The sequence below is a fragment of the Anser cygnoides genome, chromosome 1, assembly GCF_040182565.1.
Source record: "Anser cygnoides isolate HZ-2024a breed goose chromosome 1, Taihu_goose_T2T_genome, whole genome shotgun sequence".
NCBI lineage: Eukaryota > Metazoa > Chordata > Aves > Anseriformes > Anatidae > Anser > Anser cygnoides.
The window spans coordinates 180,005,281-180,021,599 of NC_089873.1; the positions used below are offsets into that span (position 1 = coordinate 180,005,281).

The window sequence follows — 16,319 nt, forward strand, 5'->3', positions numbered from 1 at the left end:
AAGTGGCTGAGTCACCACCCCTGGAGGTATGCAGAAGAAGTGTGGGTGTGCTGCTCAGGGACACACGCGGCCTAGGGGTAGACTTGGCAGCGCTAGGTTAACAGTTAGACCTGATGATCTTGGAGGTCTGTTTCAACCTAAATGACTCTATTGAACAATCCAAAAAATGAGCACATTATTTAAAAGACCCATTATGGAATGGATAAGGGTTAATGAAGCACTAATGAAGATGTGGCCAGGGATTACATGTAGTTCTCAAGGTATGGCAGCACACCTGGGCCTATGTTTACACGCTTCATTCATTTAAACATATTTACACTTATACCATATGTATACAGTGAATAAAAACAGAGTAACTCTAAAGGACAAAATGAACACAATTTTTTATGAGATGCTTCCTGCATGGCAACTGTGAAAGCAGATATATTCACGATTCATTGCTACAGCAGAACTTGTTCAATTTATGAGATCAGCTATCTGAACAGCTCATGCTATAAATTACAGCAGAAGATTGAGGTCAAATAAAATAATTCCATTTTGTTTAACATGGGGTTAAGTGTTTCAGTACTTCAGGGTTACAAAAGAGTTCAGAAGTGACAAGGCCATGAGCCTTCTCTCCCCAGAAAGCCAGAAATCCCTTAGAACTATGAATATTTTGTTTGGTCTCTTCAAAGACAGCTGATGTTTGCCAAGACTTCACCTATGACCAATAAAGGTCATCTAACACCTCTCTTGAGGCAACTTCCAAATGCAAGAATTTTGTAACACTTCTCTGGGAAATATTATATGTAAAATTTTAAATTTTAAGACAAAAAAAAAATGGTTTTGCCACTGCTATTTTAAAAGTTTTCCCGCATAAACAAATTTTGTTTATTACCATAATTTATCTCTTATTTGCCAAAGGCAGGAAATTTAAGGAGACTGTAAAAGTAGCCAACCCACAATCTGTACAATGTCCATCAGAAAAAAAATTCCCAACAAAATAGCCTGAAAGTTTTCCTTGGTAAAAATAATTCAGTCCCACGAAGCTCAGGGAATAATGTAAGAGCTATATGGTAATGACGACATAAACAGTCATTGCGACGTTGGAAATAAGTAACCTTTACTAAACAGGATTCTTGTGGTTGTCTGCCTATTGCTTTGAGAGCAATAAATAGCTGCTTACTTGCAGCCAAGGAAGAAGCTGCTTTATGGTTGCTTTGAGAAACTATGGATGGCCTCATTCTCACTCAGACTTCAGGCACTTTCTGGATGCAATATCAGAAACCGTATTTAAAATGCTGGCATCGCCTTTTATTAAAAACTATTCAACAGCTGAAAATTCTTATCTATCCACTGCCTTTCCCGAGGACCCAAAGAAACCTGTTTGCTTATATATGGAACTGAAGCACATTCCAGTCAGCAATCCAAATAAATCAACAAGCATCGCAAGCAAACATTTAGACAAAGCCATATTTTCACATAATACATGTATGCAGCAAAATCCTGGGCCACATAGGCATCAAGGACTACATATGAATAAAGTAGTTTATTTGTGAGGTTGAACTCCTCCTGAATGATCTGTTAGCATCCAACATCTCCTTGGCTTCATTAAGAAAGGCAGTCCATAACATCCACCAAGATCATTTAGTTTTGACTTACTGAATTTCAAATACTCATCTTCAAAGTTCAAATCCTGAAAACAAGTCTGTTAAAAGGATTCTCACCAGTCAGCTCACAACTAAAAAAATGATAATACTACACATGAGACTGCAGTTACAAACTCTGAAATCAAGAAAATGGACTAAAGCTAACAGAAACTGTGCCCATATGTGTTATCAAAATCAAGGAGGTAAAAGAGGAAAACCAAATCCAGTCTTTAAAGAAAGATCAAGCCTTGATAGATCAAGCCTTGCACAATCATTAGCAACTGAAAGGAGATAGTCACTTATGTAGTCATAATTTTGATGGACCAAATTATGTTCTAAGGTACATGCCAACTCATTTAAATATCTAGGAAATGACACAGGCATTCAAAGGGATATTAGTCATGTATTTTGAAAGACCTAGGTTCAGAGTATTTGAATTGTCAGTTACTTACACTGATTTTCCATGATTTACTCATTCACCAACAAGAAGTATAACAGAAAGGAACTCAAACCAGCATTTTGCATCTCCACACAAAAACGGCATTTCTTTCTTCCAAATACAAAGCACAGGTACACACTGAATTATGTATCAAGCACACGGAAATTAAATTCTACCTTCTAATTACAGACTAAACTGTTAAAGTAACTGAACAGCAAAAGATTATTTTTTTTTTAAATCATATGCTTTACAAAAAGAGGATAAAAACTGTATTATCTTCAGTGGGAAGATACTTGTGCATTTAACATGAAAACATATAGTTGCTTTTGCAGTACTTGCACAGGATTCATTACATGCCGTAAAAATTTTCAGTAATATACGTAAGGAATTACCCTATCAATTTCTAAATGGTTAGTAAACATCTGAAAAATCAAGGATGATTGGTATGGTCCCAAAAGGCTGTGAAATGGCAAATAGAGTGCTCAAACTTAAAAAGTATTTTTTTTATTTTTTTTTTAAAAAAAAAGGTCAGTTGGCCTAACTTAGTCACACACAGAAACAGTGGAACAAATTAGCAAAGAATAAACCTGGATGTACTCAGAAAATATGTTAGCAATTAAAAAGTAAAACCCGTAAGTATTACAGATTTGCCAAGGACAAATCACAGCAAACCAATCAATTTTAATGGCAGAACTGAGCGGATGTCTAAAATCAAAGCAGTATGTTCCAAACCTTCCACCTGGTTAAATCTTTTAACACTGTCTCCAGTACAAGTTTCGTAAGCTTTAAGAAAATATGGCACAGAGTAAATTATTAAAGATGAGTATACCTCTGCTGGAAAAATACCTTAAAAACAAAAACCATACTCATGTAGTCTTCAATATTTTTTGTCAAACTGGTAAAACACATGAAGCACGTGTCAGGGGCCTGAGTGTACCACCAGGCTCTGCAAGCTCTTCCACGCCCCACCTAGGGGCTTTAGCTGTCTGTGTTGAACATCAGCTCTGCTAGCTGCTGAGCAAGCCCCAAGTAACCTCACTGAGATCCCCTTTCTCCCCATTGTTTAGGAGCTGCATTTACACTCAGGCTCTTCCTCAGTTCCTTCCTGACTTACACTCCAGTGCTGATGTGTCCGGCCCTGAACCTTGCTGACCCCAGCCCAGACCTGCTGTCTTGACCTCAGACCTGGCTTGTCACTGCGAACCTCTCTGGCCTCGCAGGCACCAGGCTCACCCTGGTGCTGTCCCCAAGACTTCTTGCTTGGACGCTGTGGGACTGTGAGCCTTGTCAGGGAGGACAGCAGCTCCTGCAGGCAATCTGTACTATACGTTTTCAGTAACAACTTGGCAGATGGCACTATTCATGGAATAGGAAAAATAGATCATATTTCACTTATGAAAGAGTGTTTAATTTATGAAATTTATGTTTCATTTACCAATATATGACACCTTTTGGGAGAACCTGGCATCATCCAGCAAAAGTCTACAGAGGTTTGAAGTATGAAATCTCAAATACAAGCTCTTAAAAAGGACTCTGTATCAGTAAGACTGCACATAAACATATGCTGTAATTGTAATAGATGCACTTTAACAACAATTACCATTTTACATTCCTCACTGTGTAGGTTAGACCATTAGCGTTTTGGGTTAGACTTTTTCCAAAGGCTATTGCAAAACATAAAGAGAAACATCTGCTAGAAAATTACTGTAACCATGCTATGGGAAAGCTAAACCAAAGGGAGAAGATTATTTTAAGAGGGGAAGAAAAATCAACCTGGTAGCTTGGGAAATCACTTTCCTGAACACTTTAAACATCCAGAAATAATAACAAAACCTCTTTTTTTAGAGCTAACTGGCAAAGCAAGTAATTCTGTTTAAGTCACCTGACAGTTCCACTGATAGTTCAAGATGGTTGTGAAGAACAAAGACTTTTAAACAAACCCACTAAGAGAACATCCGCCCATACCTAACTTTGGAGAGACTATAAACTCTTCGAAGGTGTTACGAAACAGCAGTGACCAACTAAAAGAATGTCAGGCCCCATGATCTCAACAATACAGTCTCCAGCAACAAAGATATGTGCCAAAAAAGAAAGTGAATCTAATAAATAAAATTAGAATAATACTTAATTCTACACCTCTTATCCTCACTAGAAATTTTAAAGGAGAGGTTTTGCTACTTATCTATGAAGAATAACCAAAGCAATTGACCAAATATTTTATTGGTAATGATGTTATACATAGCCATTAATATTTTCTCTTTCTACTCTGACAGCAATGTAAAAACAAACAACAACAACAACAACAACACACACACACAAAAAAATACTTAAGGCATTTACATTTTCCACCAATACGTGCTCATAAAACCAATGGATGTTAATAGATAAAGAGTCAAAAATAGGTAAATTACCTCGGTAGTACCAATGGATGCAATTTCAATGAAGCAAAACAGATTTAATTTCTTTATTAAATAATGAGTTTTAAGAAATGTTTAACTCACCTGATTACCAACTAAAAGAAGATGTTCTCCCAGCAGAAAGTCTTTTAGCATATCTTCCATTACCATCATGTGCTAGAGAAACAAAAAGATGATTTTTACTCCCATTTTTATGCTCTCAAAAGTTTATATATTCACTAATAATAATAGTAAACAAGAACTTTCAAGATTTGGGGCCAATTTATTTTTTTTTAAGTTATACTAACCACTACTTACTACATAGCCAGTGTCTCTCAGCCAATAATAGCAGAGGCAATCTATCCAGTGACTAAAACAATGAAACAAAAATATGAACTCTACTTCTGCATTTTCTTTGCTCTGATCAGTTCTGGGTATTTGATTTCCCTAACTGTGTCATTCTCTGTAATCATTCCAAATACATTTTCTTTTTAGCCTAGGTGAATGTTTGTCACCTAAAGCATAAGAACTTTCATTTACACACATATGACAATTTTCCAGCAACTGTACAGGTAGGAAGTAAAATATATCCTGGTAGAACTGTACAGAAAACAAACAGGGAATTAAAAGGGAACTGACATGAATATGTAAATTATATACTTTTTTTTTTTTTTTAAGTTCAACACCAGGTGTAGCTTAATAAAAAACACACTTTCCTATTATAATTAAGCTTTAGTTTCAAGGAAAATAAGGACAGAAAAATACAAGCTCAAGTCTAAAGGTGTTTATTATGTTTCTTATAACTTCTAAATTAGACTGCCTAACTGAAGTCAAAGTACAACATGTATTGTACGCATATCCAGCATTATAAAATGTAACACACACTGTACAAAATTCAACCTTATTATGCTCCTCACAAATTATTTGTTTAAAAGGATCAAAAGGATTTAAGGATAATGTGGCAATGCAGAGTACTTTACTAGCAATAGTCTTGTATATTTCTCTACTGTACCTAGTGAAAATAGGTCATCTGTAAGTAGGTCAGACAAGCTACTTACAGAAATAAATGCTTGCCTTTAGATAAACATATAGATAAACATAGTTTTTCCACATTATCGTTCTATCTCTAGTACTTAATTTTGAAAAAAAACAAACCCACAAAAAAACAGTACGTCACATGCAATTTCTGAGCATATAGAAATACTCAGTTTGCAAGTGTGTGAAAGATAATTCAGGTTTCCAAATCTCTCCAGAACGGAGGGCGGGGGTGGGGGGAAGAAACTCGTGTAAACATAGCTTAATACCACAAAATCCTAACCAGGCATGTCAAAAGACTACTGAACACTCAACATACAATTAATTCAAGAAGACCTCAAGGCAAGCTACTGTATTTTCTGAAAGTACAGACACTAGCAATTTATCACTGATGAGAGTAACTTTGACCAGATAGAGCATAAATTCTAGCAAGTCAGTTTTACCACACTTACTGATTAGATTTTTTGATTCTACTGCTAAAGCACGACAATTTCCTTCAGATGAATTCTGTTTTATGCTAAAGTGGACAAATATGTGTACATTCTAGTTTCCTTGCAGAACAACTTTCCTACAAGATTATTGATATATCTATTTTTTTTTCACCAGCGCATAAATTAACATTGTATTAGGATGCGTGCAGACATTTCAGATTCAATATTTACATGAAGAACCTGTAAGTAGACACAGCAATATCGTATCAACTTTATCAACCCATGTTCAGCAGACACTGAGAAGAAATTGGCATTTATCGTACTACCTAAAAATCATTTCCATCCCTGTGCTGCTTGCTCTGGACAGAGAGCAATGTACTGCAGCAAAGCTAAATTCCACTGGAACATGTAATGCTTCAAGACCAAAACTATGCATTTCATTACATTGTACAGCACTGCAAAGGGCTGAGGACATAAATAAACCAACACAGAAAAAAATCGATGTAATTTTTAGATACAAGAGAGGAAAAGTTGCATTGGACTTGTAAACCAAATTTGTTCTCCAGCAAGTTTTGCTAAATTATCACTCCAACACTTGAATGACTGAACTACAGTAGGAACTTGCAATACAGAACATAAGAGTGAAATTCATTCTGAAAAGGGAACAGCTATTCTGACAGGTATTTGGTTGTCGTTTCCTCTAGGATTCAGAATTCATTGCTACCAGGGGCAGATACAGAGCAGTTTGTTCTATGCAGCATTTTTAACAAATGTCGCCTAAACAAAACTGATGCATAATATCAGCCACAGTTTTCTGCAGTGTGTTCAGTTATAATTACTGAAGCAATAAGCAAGAAGACTGAAGAAGCAATGCAGATATGAATCCTAGTAAGACTTAGGATTTCATTTCCAACACACTGAAATAAAGTACTTTACTGAAATGGCAACACAGAACAAAATCTCACATGAAATGTTACTGGGGAAGATGAAGAAGACTGTCATCTGTTCTCCTTGCATGGCCTGTCACCTTCAGTAGGTGATACCCATGTAGCAGAAAGGACAGCCTTTCTGGGAAGAAATTACAAGCAAGAAAAGAAGAAAAAATAGAGCAGAAGAGAAATGGAAATTCACAAAGTAGGGAGATTCACACTAGTCTCCTAAAAAGAAAAACACTTCAAAAGCTATCAGTGAAATATCATAGTCACTTAAAGGGTAATTCTCTGGCTAAGGACAACCTTGTCTGACAGTTTTGAGGCCCACAAACTAGATGGAGAAGACAGTTGCAGTACACCTACCTCTATAAAAGGAACACGGGAGAGGGTGGAACTAAAACAAAAAAAAAAAAGTCACCAAGCCCTTTCCTTTTATTGTGTTCACTAATTGCTCTTACTCTTTGCTACTGTGAACAAGTTAACATTAATAACACTAGCAACTAATTAATAACTCAAGTTAAATAAAATAATAATTATCTAATAACTAACTAGTAACACTAATTACTCTTCACCTCGCTTTTCAAGCATACAGCGTTAATTCAAATACAAGGCAGGTACTACCGACCTGCAAAACTTCCTATCATGAGCTTGTAAAACACTCCGTCAGGATGGAATCAATAACCCAGCCACAAGAATTGATCAGGTCAGCAGCAGCAATAAAATCACTCAATAAAACATCTTATCAAATCATTCTAAATAAAATTCAAGTTGATTTGAAGTCGTTTCACATTTTATGAATGTTCAATGGGATTGTTACAACATCTTCAAAGGGACACAGTGAAGATGAATCTGAAATGAGCATCAAATCCCCTGAGAAAAAAATTTATCCTAAAGAAGCTACTCCAGAAATATAACCTTCAAAATTAGTATATTATTTAATAAATGTGAATATGTGCATTAGTATGCATTTAACAAACTTTTTGTACCTGAGAAACCAGCGAATTCTACTTACTTGAGCATTTTCGTAAAACAACACATCAGGCACTTTCATTTTCTCACTTGGGTTATAAACTGGCATAGTCACAGATCCTATCTTCAGAACCCCATGTTTTATTTCACCTAGACATTTTTCAGGAAAGAAGCAAGCACATGCATTACTTATACCATCCTCTGAGCAGACATGCAATCAATCGCCAATGCTTACAAGTGAAGGTTTGCAAATTTTAACAAGGCTGTGGGTTGCTGTAAATGACTTCTATCTAAAGTGAATGCTTGAAAGATTATCTGTTAACAAGAGGTTGCACTATAATGAATTTGAATTCTCTTTATAATTGCAAAGAAGTCTACTACAATAAATGATGAACAGGTGATCTTACGTAAAAAATATCATAAAGTATACTAGAAGCTGTGACAGCTACCTTGGTTTAACTTCATACTCTTGTTTTGTTATTGGAATACCACTAACTTTGTCAGGCCACATTTCCTCAACCCACGAGCTCTTCACTCTCTTCTATTCTCTATTTTCTCTAAGTGTCCCAGTAGGCGTAGGGTGTGGATGGGACTGAGGAGAGCTGGGGCCAACCCATCACAGCAGTACTAGAGTGTTGATTTTTGCATCCAGAATTACTTTTTTGACCAAATGGGTTAATTTTATAAAGTGGACACATTTAACACCTGCCGAAAACTGAATAAATTTGCACTTGAAGGTATAACCTTCAACTCTGAGAGATAAAGTAAAAAAAACTAACAAATTCTTACATCAAGAGAACCATAAATTTCTTCCTTAGGAAAGCAGAAGCTAAGTATATATAATAATAAAAAAGGATTATAATGTGCTCTCTTCTAAAACATGGGACAGAGAAACATGAAGAAATTTCAAGGTAGGCATCAGGATGGAAAAAAATGGTAAGCAGATAGCATAATGCAATTGAAAATATTTCTAATTATTTCATAAATAATTTTAATATATATATAACATATAATACAAATACAGATACAATGCATTATATACATTACAATACAATATTATGTAATATTATACATTCAGCTATACATGTGTATACATATGCAGCCATTCATGCATTATCAATAAAGCATGTATTCTATACATCATAGTATTATATATACCTATGCAGATATATATATGCATATATATATGCATACATACACCTGTGCAGTCATTCTTGCATTATTATGCCTGTTTTTTTTATATATATTTTTCACCTACATAAAAAAAAAAAATATAAAAACAGAGTCTATATTAATTCTGACCAAAGACATGTTTGCTACTGTAGAATAGTAATAACTGTGAAAACACAGAAGTCAAATACATCACAAAACTAAGAATTATCCACACAGGGAAATGACAGCAAACATAATACTGATGGAGCATGGATCAAAGCTGTTGAAAGGAAAAGTTTAGTGAACAGAAAATGGCAGATAACTCACTGTGTGCTACGTGATGGAAGTTATCAAAACTTACACAATCAGCATAAGAACAAAGGACAGGCAGGAATGAAAAAGAAGTGAGAAAAATGGCAGAAGCAGAAATATGTGTGAAGTACTGAAGGCTCTTTCAAAAGAACACAGGTTGCAGGAGGTAAAGAAACAAAGCCATGCTGGATAAAGATGATATGTAACAGCAACTTAAAGAAAATTTTATAAAAGAAGAAAAAGTAATAAAGAATTATGTACTAGAATGGAAACAAAATACAACCCAAGACTCCTACAGGAGTCTTGATGAGAAAGAGGTTGATTTTACCAGTGAAGATAAAAAAAGCAATGGTAAAGAACATATCAGAGAAAGATTAAGATCAAAACAAAGCTGTAACTACGAACCATGCAAAACAGTAGTACAAGTGATAATAAAATAGACAAATAAATAAAAAACATCAAATCAACAACAACAAAAGTCCAAGAGCTGATCAAGTGTCTGAGGTCATCGATCTGTTAGACTGAGGAACCCTTAAACATGTCAAGGACACTAAATTTCATGGGCAGGAATGCAACGGACAATACGTAAGTATCAGCATACTAAGAGTTATTACTTCCCAATACAACAAAGCCAAATGGATGTAACTGAAGCAAACTACGTTTAATTTTGAGGTCATTTAGTGCACATTTATATGCTGAACTATCTGAGTAACATTCATGAAGAACAGGACAAAAAGATGGCACAAACTTACAAGTGTAGTCCTTCTCCTCTAGTTTCTTTGTGTTATCTGGACTTGACTCAATACCGGAATCCTGTAGATTTTTGTGTAAAGCTGATCTGGCAAGGTTTGGTAAAAACCTAAATGAAGAAATAAAAGAGGTAAAACATTTTTTAAGGAAGTTTTCTTAAAAGTTTTCAGTATTTTCTGTAAAGTAAAACCAGTATGAAGCTTTACTTAGATCTCCAAACCCTTAATGTCTATGTCTATGCCCTCATATAAGCTGCATGCTCATTATAAAAAGCTTCAGTATTATGGAATATTGCAAGAAAAGTTGCAATGTAGGATGAATTAGGACTGGAAGTATGTAATATCCTCATTCCACTATCAGTAAGAGCTACTATAGAAACGATGTTTATTTGGAAACACCTCTACTCTTGACTGAGTTCCCTTGAACCCAGAGCTCTAAAGTGAAATAAAGAGCTCCGTGGCATACAGTTTGAGGCCCAAACAGTTTCCCAAACCTTTTGTTAATGAAAATTTGCCTTCTTTAAAAGAAAAGAAAACAAATAAAAAAAACCACTATGTTCATAACTTTTTTTATATACAGTTTATAGAACTGAAACTGAACCTCCATCAAACATCCAGCTGTACTAGACATTAATATAACTCTGCTTTGAGTGTTTTGAGACAGAGAAGTAATGTTGATAATGGTGACCTAACTTGTATGATGTCATTAAACATCATCATAAAGATGCGAAAACAGTACAAAACCATTTTGACTTAGCTCTCAAGTCTGAGAATACCACAGAAATAGTTTTGAAGAAATGACAGAATTTAAGAAGCAAGAGAGCAATTGCATTATTTACTGAATTGCATTAAAAGATATCTTGCATGTTAGCAATAGACCAAGGAACTCTGGAACTTCCACCCAAACTGGAACTTCTACCTGGAAAGGCAGGCTTTATTAACAGCATAGTAAAGGCTTTCATCTGGATGTTGTGACAGTCGCCGACAAATTCGCAACAGTTGTCGAGTAGATAAAGACGAAGCCAGAGACTGTGCCTGTCAAAAAATACAAGGTGGTTTAATTACTTCATCTTTGGGAATTGATCTCAGGGATTTAAACTGAATGAGTCAGGAAAAAATGTAATCCAAAAGTAATTATTTCAAGTTTTCTCCTAATTCGTAAGTGCTTTCTGCCTCCTATAGTAGTGTGTGCTTTTTAATCCACACGTTTGTAATTCTGTATTTGTTGCAGCACTTCAGTGTCACGGAAATCATGATGTTATCTACAGATTTGCTTTATGATTTCACTTGATAAGCAACAGGGAAAAAATGTGCTGATAACTTAATTTTCTGTGCTATATAAATCCTAAAACTAAACAGGATTGATAATAACAAGGAGAAAAGGTAAAAGGACCATGGTAAAAGGACCAAGGTTTTAAAATCTATAGTCTGCTCTTCACAAGCTGAATATGAGCTCCAAATGTAATGCTCTGGCAAAAGGGTCTGGCAGGATTCGTGGATGTATAAACAAGACAACACTGGACAGAAGTAAGGAGATTGTATCACCTCTGCACACGCCTTTTGGGTGGGCCATTACTGGAACACTGTGTCCTTTTCTGTTGTCCATGTGTTAAAGTAAATGCTAGAAATTGGACATGATTCAGTAAGGAGATACAAAGTGATTCAAGGCCTGGGAAGGCAGACCTAAAGCAAATACAGAAAAATGTAAAAACAAACAAACAAAGCCCCCCAGACAAGTGGCCATCTATTCAGAGAGAGATATAAAGACTGAGAAAGAAATCATTCTATTCACTACATATACCGGATGAAGGTATCTAATACAAACAGGTTCCTTATTTTAACAGGAAGCACACAACAATGAGTGTGATCTGATAAGTCACGCCATGCTTTGCCTCGGTCAACTGAAATATTTTAATTAGGTAATTTCTGAATGTTTTGCTTTGGGGAATATAAATGATTTCTAACTTCATTACAGTTATTTTAATATATTGTTTCAATTGGAAAAAAATCCTGAAATTTGCCATCAAGGAAAAAAATAGAGAAGGCAACACTTTATTAATTTCACAATCTTTTTCTCTCTTAATCCTTCTTAAGCACGAGAAGTGTCTTATCACCAACTCTTTCCTCTGGAAAACTGCAGTTTTGACAAACAGACTAACTTTTTTTGGAAAGAAAAAAAAGAATCAGTTCCACGAGACTGTACAAAACTCAAAAGCTAAGAAGGCAAAGGATAGTATGTTTTAGCTTAGCTCTGAGCAATAAGCAAGAATGGTTTAGACTGGGATAACTGCTACAATTACTACTCTTGCTCTTCCTATTTTCACTGATCAAAGATTGTGAAGCATTTTCTGAAGCATCACCATTTACTACCAAGCATTACAGACATTGTGTTGTAAATGATGACTTTTCAAGTGTTATCTCAAGACCTACTCAGCCATGAGCAAAGCATGGGCAAGTGAGAGGGGTGAGTGCTGTATCCCTGTTGTCCCTGCTCACTAGTCAGAACTCTCACTGTTTTGGGAGATTTTATTTTTTGTAAAGAATCTTAAACACCCGAAATATTCTCAGGCAAATTATGTTTTTGTAAAGTAAGCAATCCTCCCAAGTCACAACCTATGGGATTGCATTGGTGGAAATTGACAGTTGAGCAGAGTAACTGAGGTAGCATGCTTCATCCATTGCACCAGGTGGGAGGAAGAAGGAAGGCACTCCTGCCTCGTCTCACACCATGCCACTCCAATCGCTAAGGAACAAGGGCATTTTAAAGTCAAAATTATATATAGCACTGGATCCTCCACTGGAATAAACAGAGTACAAGTCCACAGAGGAGAAACTGTCACATCATCTGAATATTTGCAACTGGGAGCTAGAGTTTTCTAATAAAATGTCCTCTTTCTTCCTTACCTGTTTTTTATTTTTATATGGAATAGCTGTAAACTCAAAATTAGGTTACAGTCCTTGTGACAGTCTTTGGAATATATATCTATGAGGCATCTAATTCAACCGGATCTTGCTTGTGGTCTCTAGGTTCTATTGTATATCAAACAAACAATTACAATGACGCAAAATACACCCACAGGCTGAATATGCTACAGGTATTCTTCTATTGTTAACAAAATCACTTTAAACAATGGCTAATATTTCAGGATAATCTCTGGCAGAGGATTACTTACTTAGGCAACTCTAAAAATAGCCTGACATACCTTAGGCACATATTTCAGCTCTCCACACAGGCATGCTATTCTTGACATGTCTCATGTCACTGCTCATCTACAAGAATCCTCTCTCGGTCCGTATCATGACACACTTCTTATCCAACATCATATACTTCATTTAGATACTTCACAATGCTACAGACATCCACATGTTTGGAAATGACTTCTATAATGCTCTATTCAAGCACGGCATGAATCCAAATATGCCCAAAACTACACTTTTTCAGTCTACATTTGTCAAACATTAGGTGCAGAAAGTCAAATAGATGTTAGTAACAACACTGTCCCAAAGGTGCATCTAAAAGTCAGCGTTTTTTTTCTTTTAAGCTCAGAAGAGCACAACAGCCTTTCAGTATCCCTCAGCTACCTGAGTAGTAATACTATTAAAACTACTACCCATGTTAAATCACGCAAACTAAGCAGAACAGATTACAATTTGCATACCAGTTAAACCGCTGGATTCTACTAAAAATGTTTTACATTTTAGTTACATTAAAATCATCCAGTTGCCATAGCAATGATTTCTTCTACTTTTCACCAAGATTTGACTATCTTTTTAGAGAATTTTGTGGTTACTATGTCAGCAGAACTTATTTTTCTTGATAAGACTGCTTTAATAGAATAACCTGTAGCAGTAACTCAGATAGGAATTCTGGAGCTATCCCTTTTACATTCCTAATCTTTGCTGTTGCCCACTGGCATTTTATAATGGCTAGATAGTTTCCATTGCCGAAAAAGCCACAATAATTTCAGCTACCAAAGTTCCAACGACTAAAGTGAAGTAATCAAAACATACTTGGACAAACATGATTATCTCCATACCTATTCAAAAGGTACCTCGAGCGTCTCTCATTGTGAACCACATATCTAAGCCCACTGACAGTGTGTGTGCTTTTCTTACTTCTCTAGGATTTGGGCGATTTCCTGAAAGCTTTATTTATGCAGATTCTAAAAACATACATAAAAATCAAAGAAGTTACAGTATACGGTGCAGTAATTGCTAGCAGTAACTTTCTGGGGCTGGTTTTCAATCAGGCAGCCTCTAAAATAACACTATAACTAGCAAGCTTTACCCAGCCTTTCTTAAAACAAACAAAACAGTCATAGTAGGAGAAATCAAATTTTTTGGGAAAAAAGAGGGGGCAGGGGAGTGCTCACCGTGGCATCATTCGTCTCCCGAAGCTTGTGTGTTAAAGACAACAACTGCTCCACAGCAGCACTTGGTACATTCGGAATCTGCTTGAACCAAAACAGTATTAATCTTACTGCACGATGGGTTAAGTTCCATACACAGCTACACATATATGCAATGAGTATACACCTTCTGCAGTTGGCTTATGTCACCAAAAAAGGAATACAGTTTTGACAATGTTCTTCTATTACAGCATCATTTAATATCATTATAAGAATGCTAATTTATTCCAATACCATTAAAAGATAAGCAGGCTTTGAAAATGAAGGCTCATTTGTGCTACACTGAAATAGGGAGTGGAATAGCTGAATATTTTTATACAGCAAATAACCATGTTCAGTAAACAATAATCAGCATGTGCCTGAAATACTGAACTTACTTACCATTTCCTTAATAACTTGAATTTCTTCATTCTTGCTTAAAGATCGAACATTATGAAAAAGAAACAGCGTCAGAAACTCTGGACCCAGCCATTGTTGGGTACTACTTCCGATGACCGGAGGTTCTGCTAGGACAACTATTCTGAATGAGGGGTGTATTGGAAAGATAGACCTGCAAAACAAGTTTTAAAAAATGCATTACTCGACCTAAGCAGTGAATATCAAATTTAATATTTTTATTTTTACAATAGATGAAAAACTAATTATGTTAGTGTACTGAACCATATCACAATGTCTTTTGTCATAATTTGCAAATGCAACTTTATTAAAAATAAAAAAAGACAAAGACTGCATAACATGACTTGCAATTGTATAAATTGCTCATACTTCTCTACACTGAGAAGGGTACCCAAAGTCTCCACTTCTCATCTGCAACATGACCTGCACGTCTCAAGATGGGCAAATACCGGCAACTGGGCTACTGTTTACTGGTCTGTACATCTCAAATGGACACATCTCACTAATCTGATGAGATTTTTAGAAGTGCTTTACCTAAAGCAATATGTCTAACAGGCAAATCAGGGAAGGAACAACATCTACTGAAGCTGCAGTAATGAGAATTTCTTTTACTCAATTAGATTGACAGAAAGGATAAAACTGTGAAGATTGGCCTTAATATCACAAACAGATGGATTTAGTAACACTTCAGGAACTTACTGACATTCTCTGCAGCCCCTTAAAAAACACCTAGTTGGTTGGGGTGGGATTAATGCGCCCAACTTCATAATATCTCAGAAAGTTATACTTCAAAGGCCAGGCCAGGCCAGTTACCTCACCTTCGGCTCATTTTCAAGTCAGCACGGGGAAACAGGTCCCTCAAATAGCTGCTTAAGATTTAAAGAATTTAAGAAACACCTTACAGGGTCCTTCAATCTATCCATCTAGCTAAATGTTCTGTCTCTGATGGTGGCAGCTGGAGATGCTCCTTGGGGAAGCCTTTTTCAAGGTTTATGTGATGAACTACTATGAGCACTTAATTCCCCTCACACTCTCCCAGCACCCACAACCACGCATTCAAGGATATTAGGGATTGATCTTTATTTGTTTTAATGCCCTTTTATCCATAGATTTGTCTAATCCCTTTCTGAACTTCATCATTCTGTCTGTCTCCACAGCTTCCTGTAGCAATACATCCACTATTCACTGTGTAAAGTTCACACTGTAGGATTTGGTGAGTAACAGTCTCTTAAATGCCTGCCTATTTCATTCCACGGAAGATAACGGGAGCTTACTGCAACCAACACTTAAATATGTTTATTTAAGTTTTTTGTTATTTGTTTATATAACCAAAGCTTAAATATATCACTGCTGGATGAATGTGTTAGGGCAGTAGAAGACTGCTGCATCTGTCTTGGGTGGTTTTTCACATCTTTTGCCTGTCTTATCTATGTAATATTATCATTTCTTTGGATTAGGAATTCATTCATAC

The 16,319-nt window shown here is 35.9% G+C and overlaps 1 protein-coding gene across 3 annotated transcripts in view; it reads right to left on the reverse strand.

The window, feature by feature from the left end:
• The window catches only part of VWA8 (von Willebrand factor A domain containing 8), a 197,553-nt gene that overhangs the window by 117,044 nt on the left and 64,190 nt on the right, over positions 1-16,319 (reverse strand). For all 3 annotated transcript variants that reach the window (XM_048047696.2, XM_066988216.1, XM_066988225.1), the window contains exons 15-20: positions 14,834-15,002; positions 14,417-14,494; positions 10,963-11,078; positions 10,047-10,153; positions 7,874-7,980; positions 4,569-4,640 (exon numbers count right to left, since the gene is read on the reverse strand). In XM_048047696.2, coding sequence (XP_047903653.2) covers positions 4,569-4,640; positions 7,874-7,980; positions 10,047-10,153; positions 10,963-11,078; positions 14,417-14,494; positions 14,834-15,002 — 649 coding nt within the window. The remainder of the gene's footprint in view (positions 1-4,568; positions 4,641-7,873; positions 7,981-10,046; positions 10,154-10,962; positions 11,079-14,416; positions 14,495-14,833; positions 15,003-16,319) is intronic.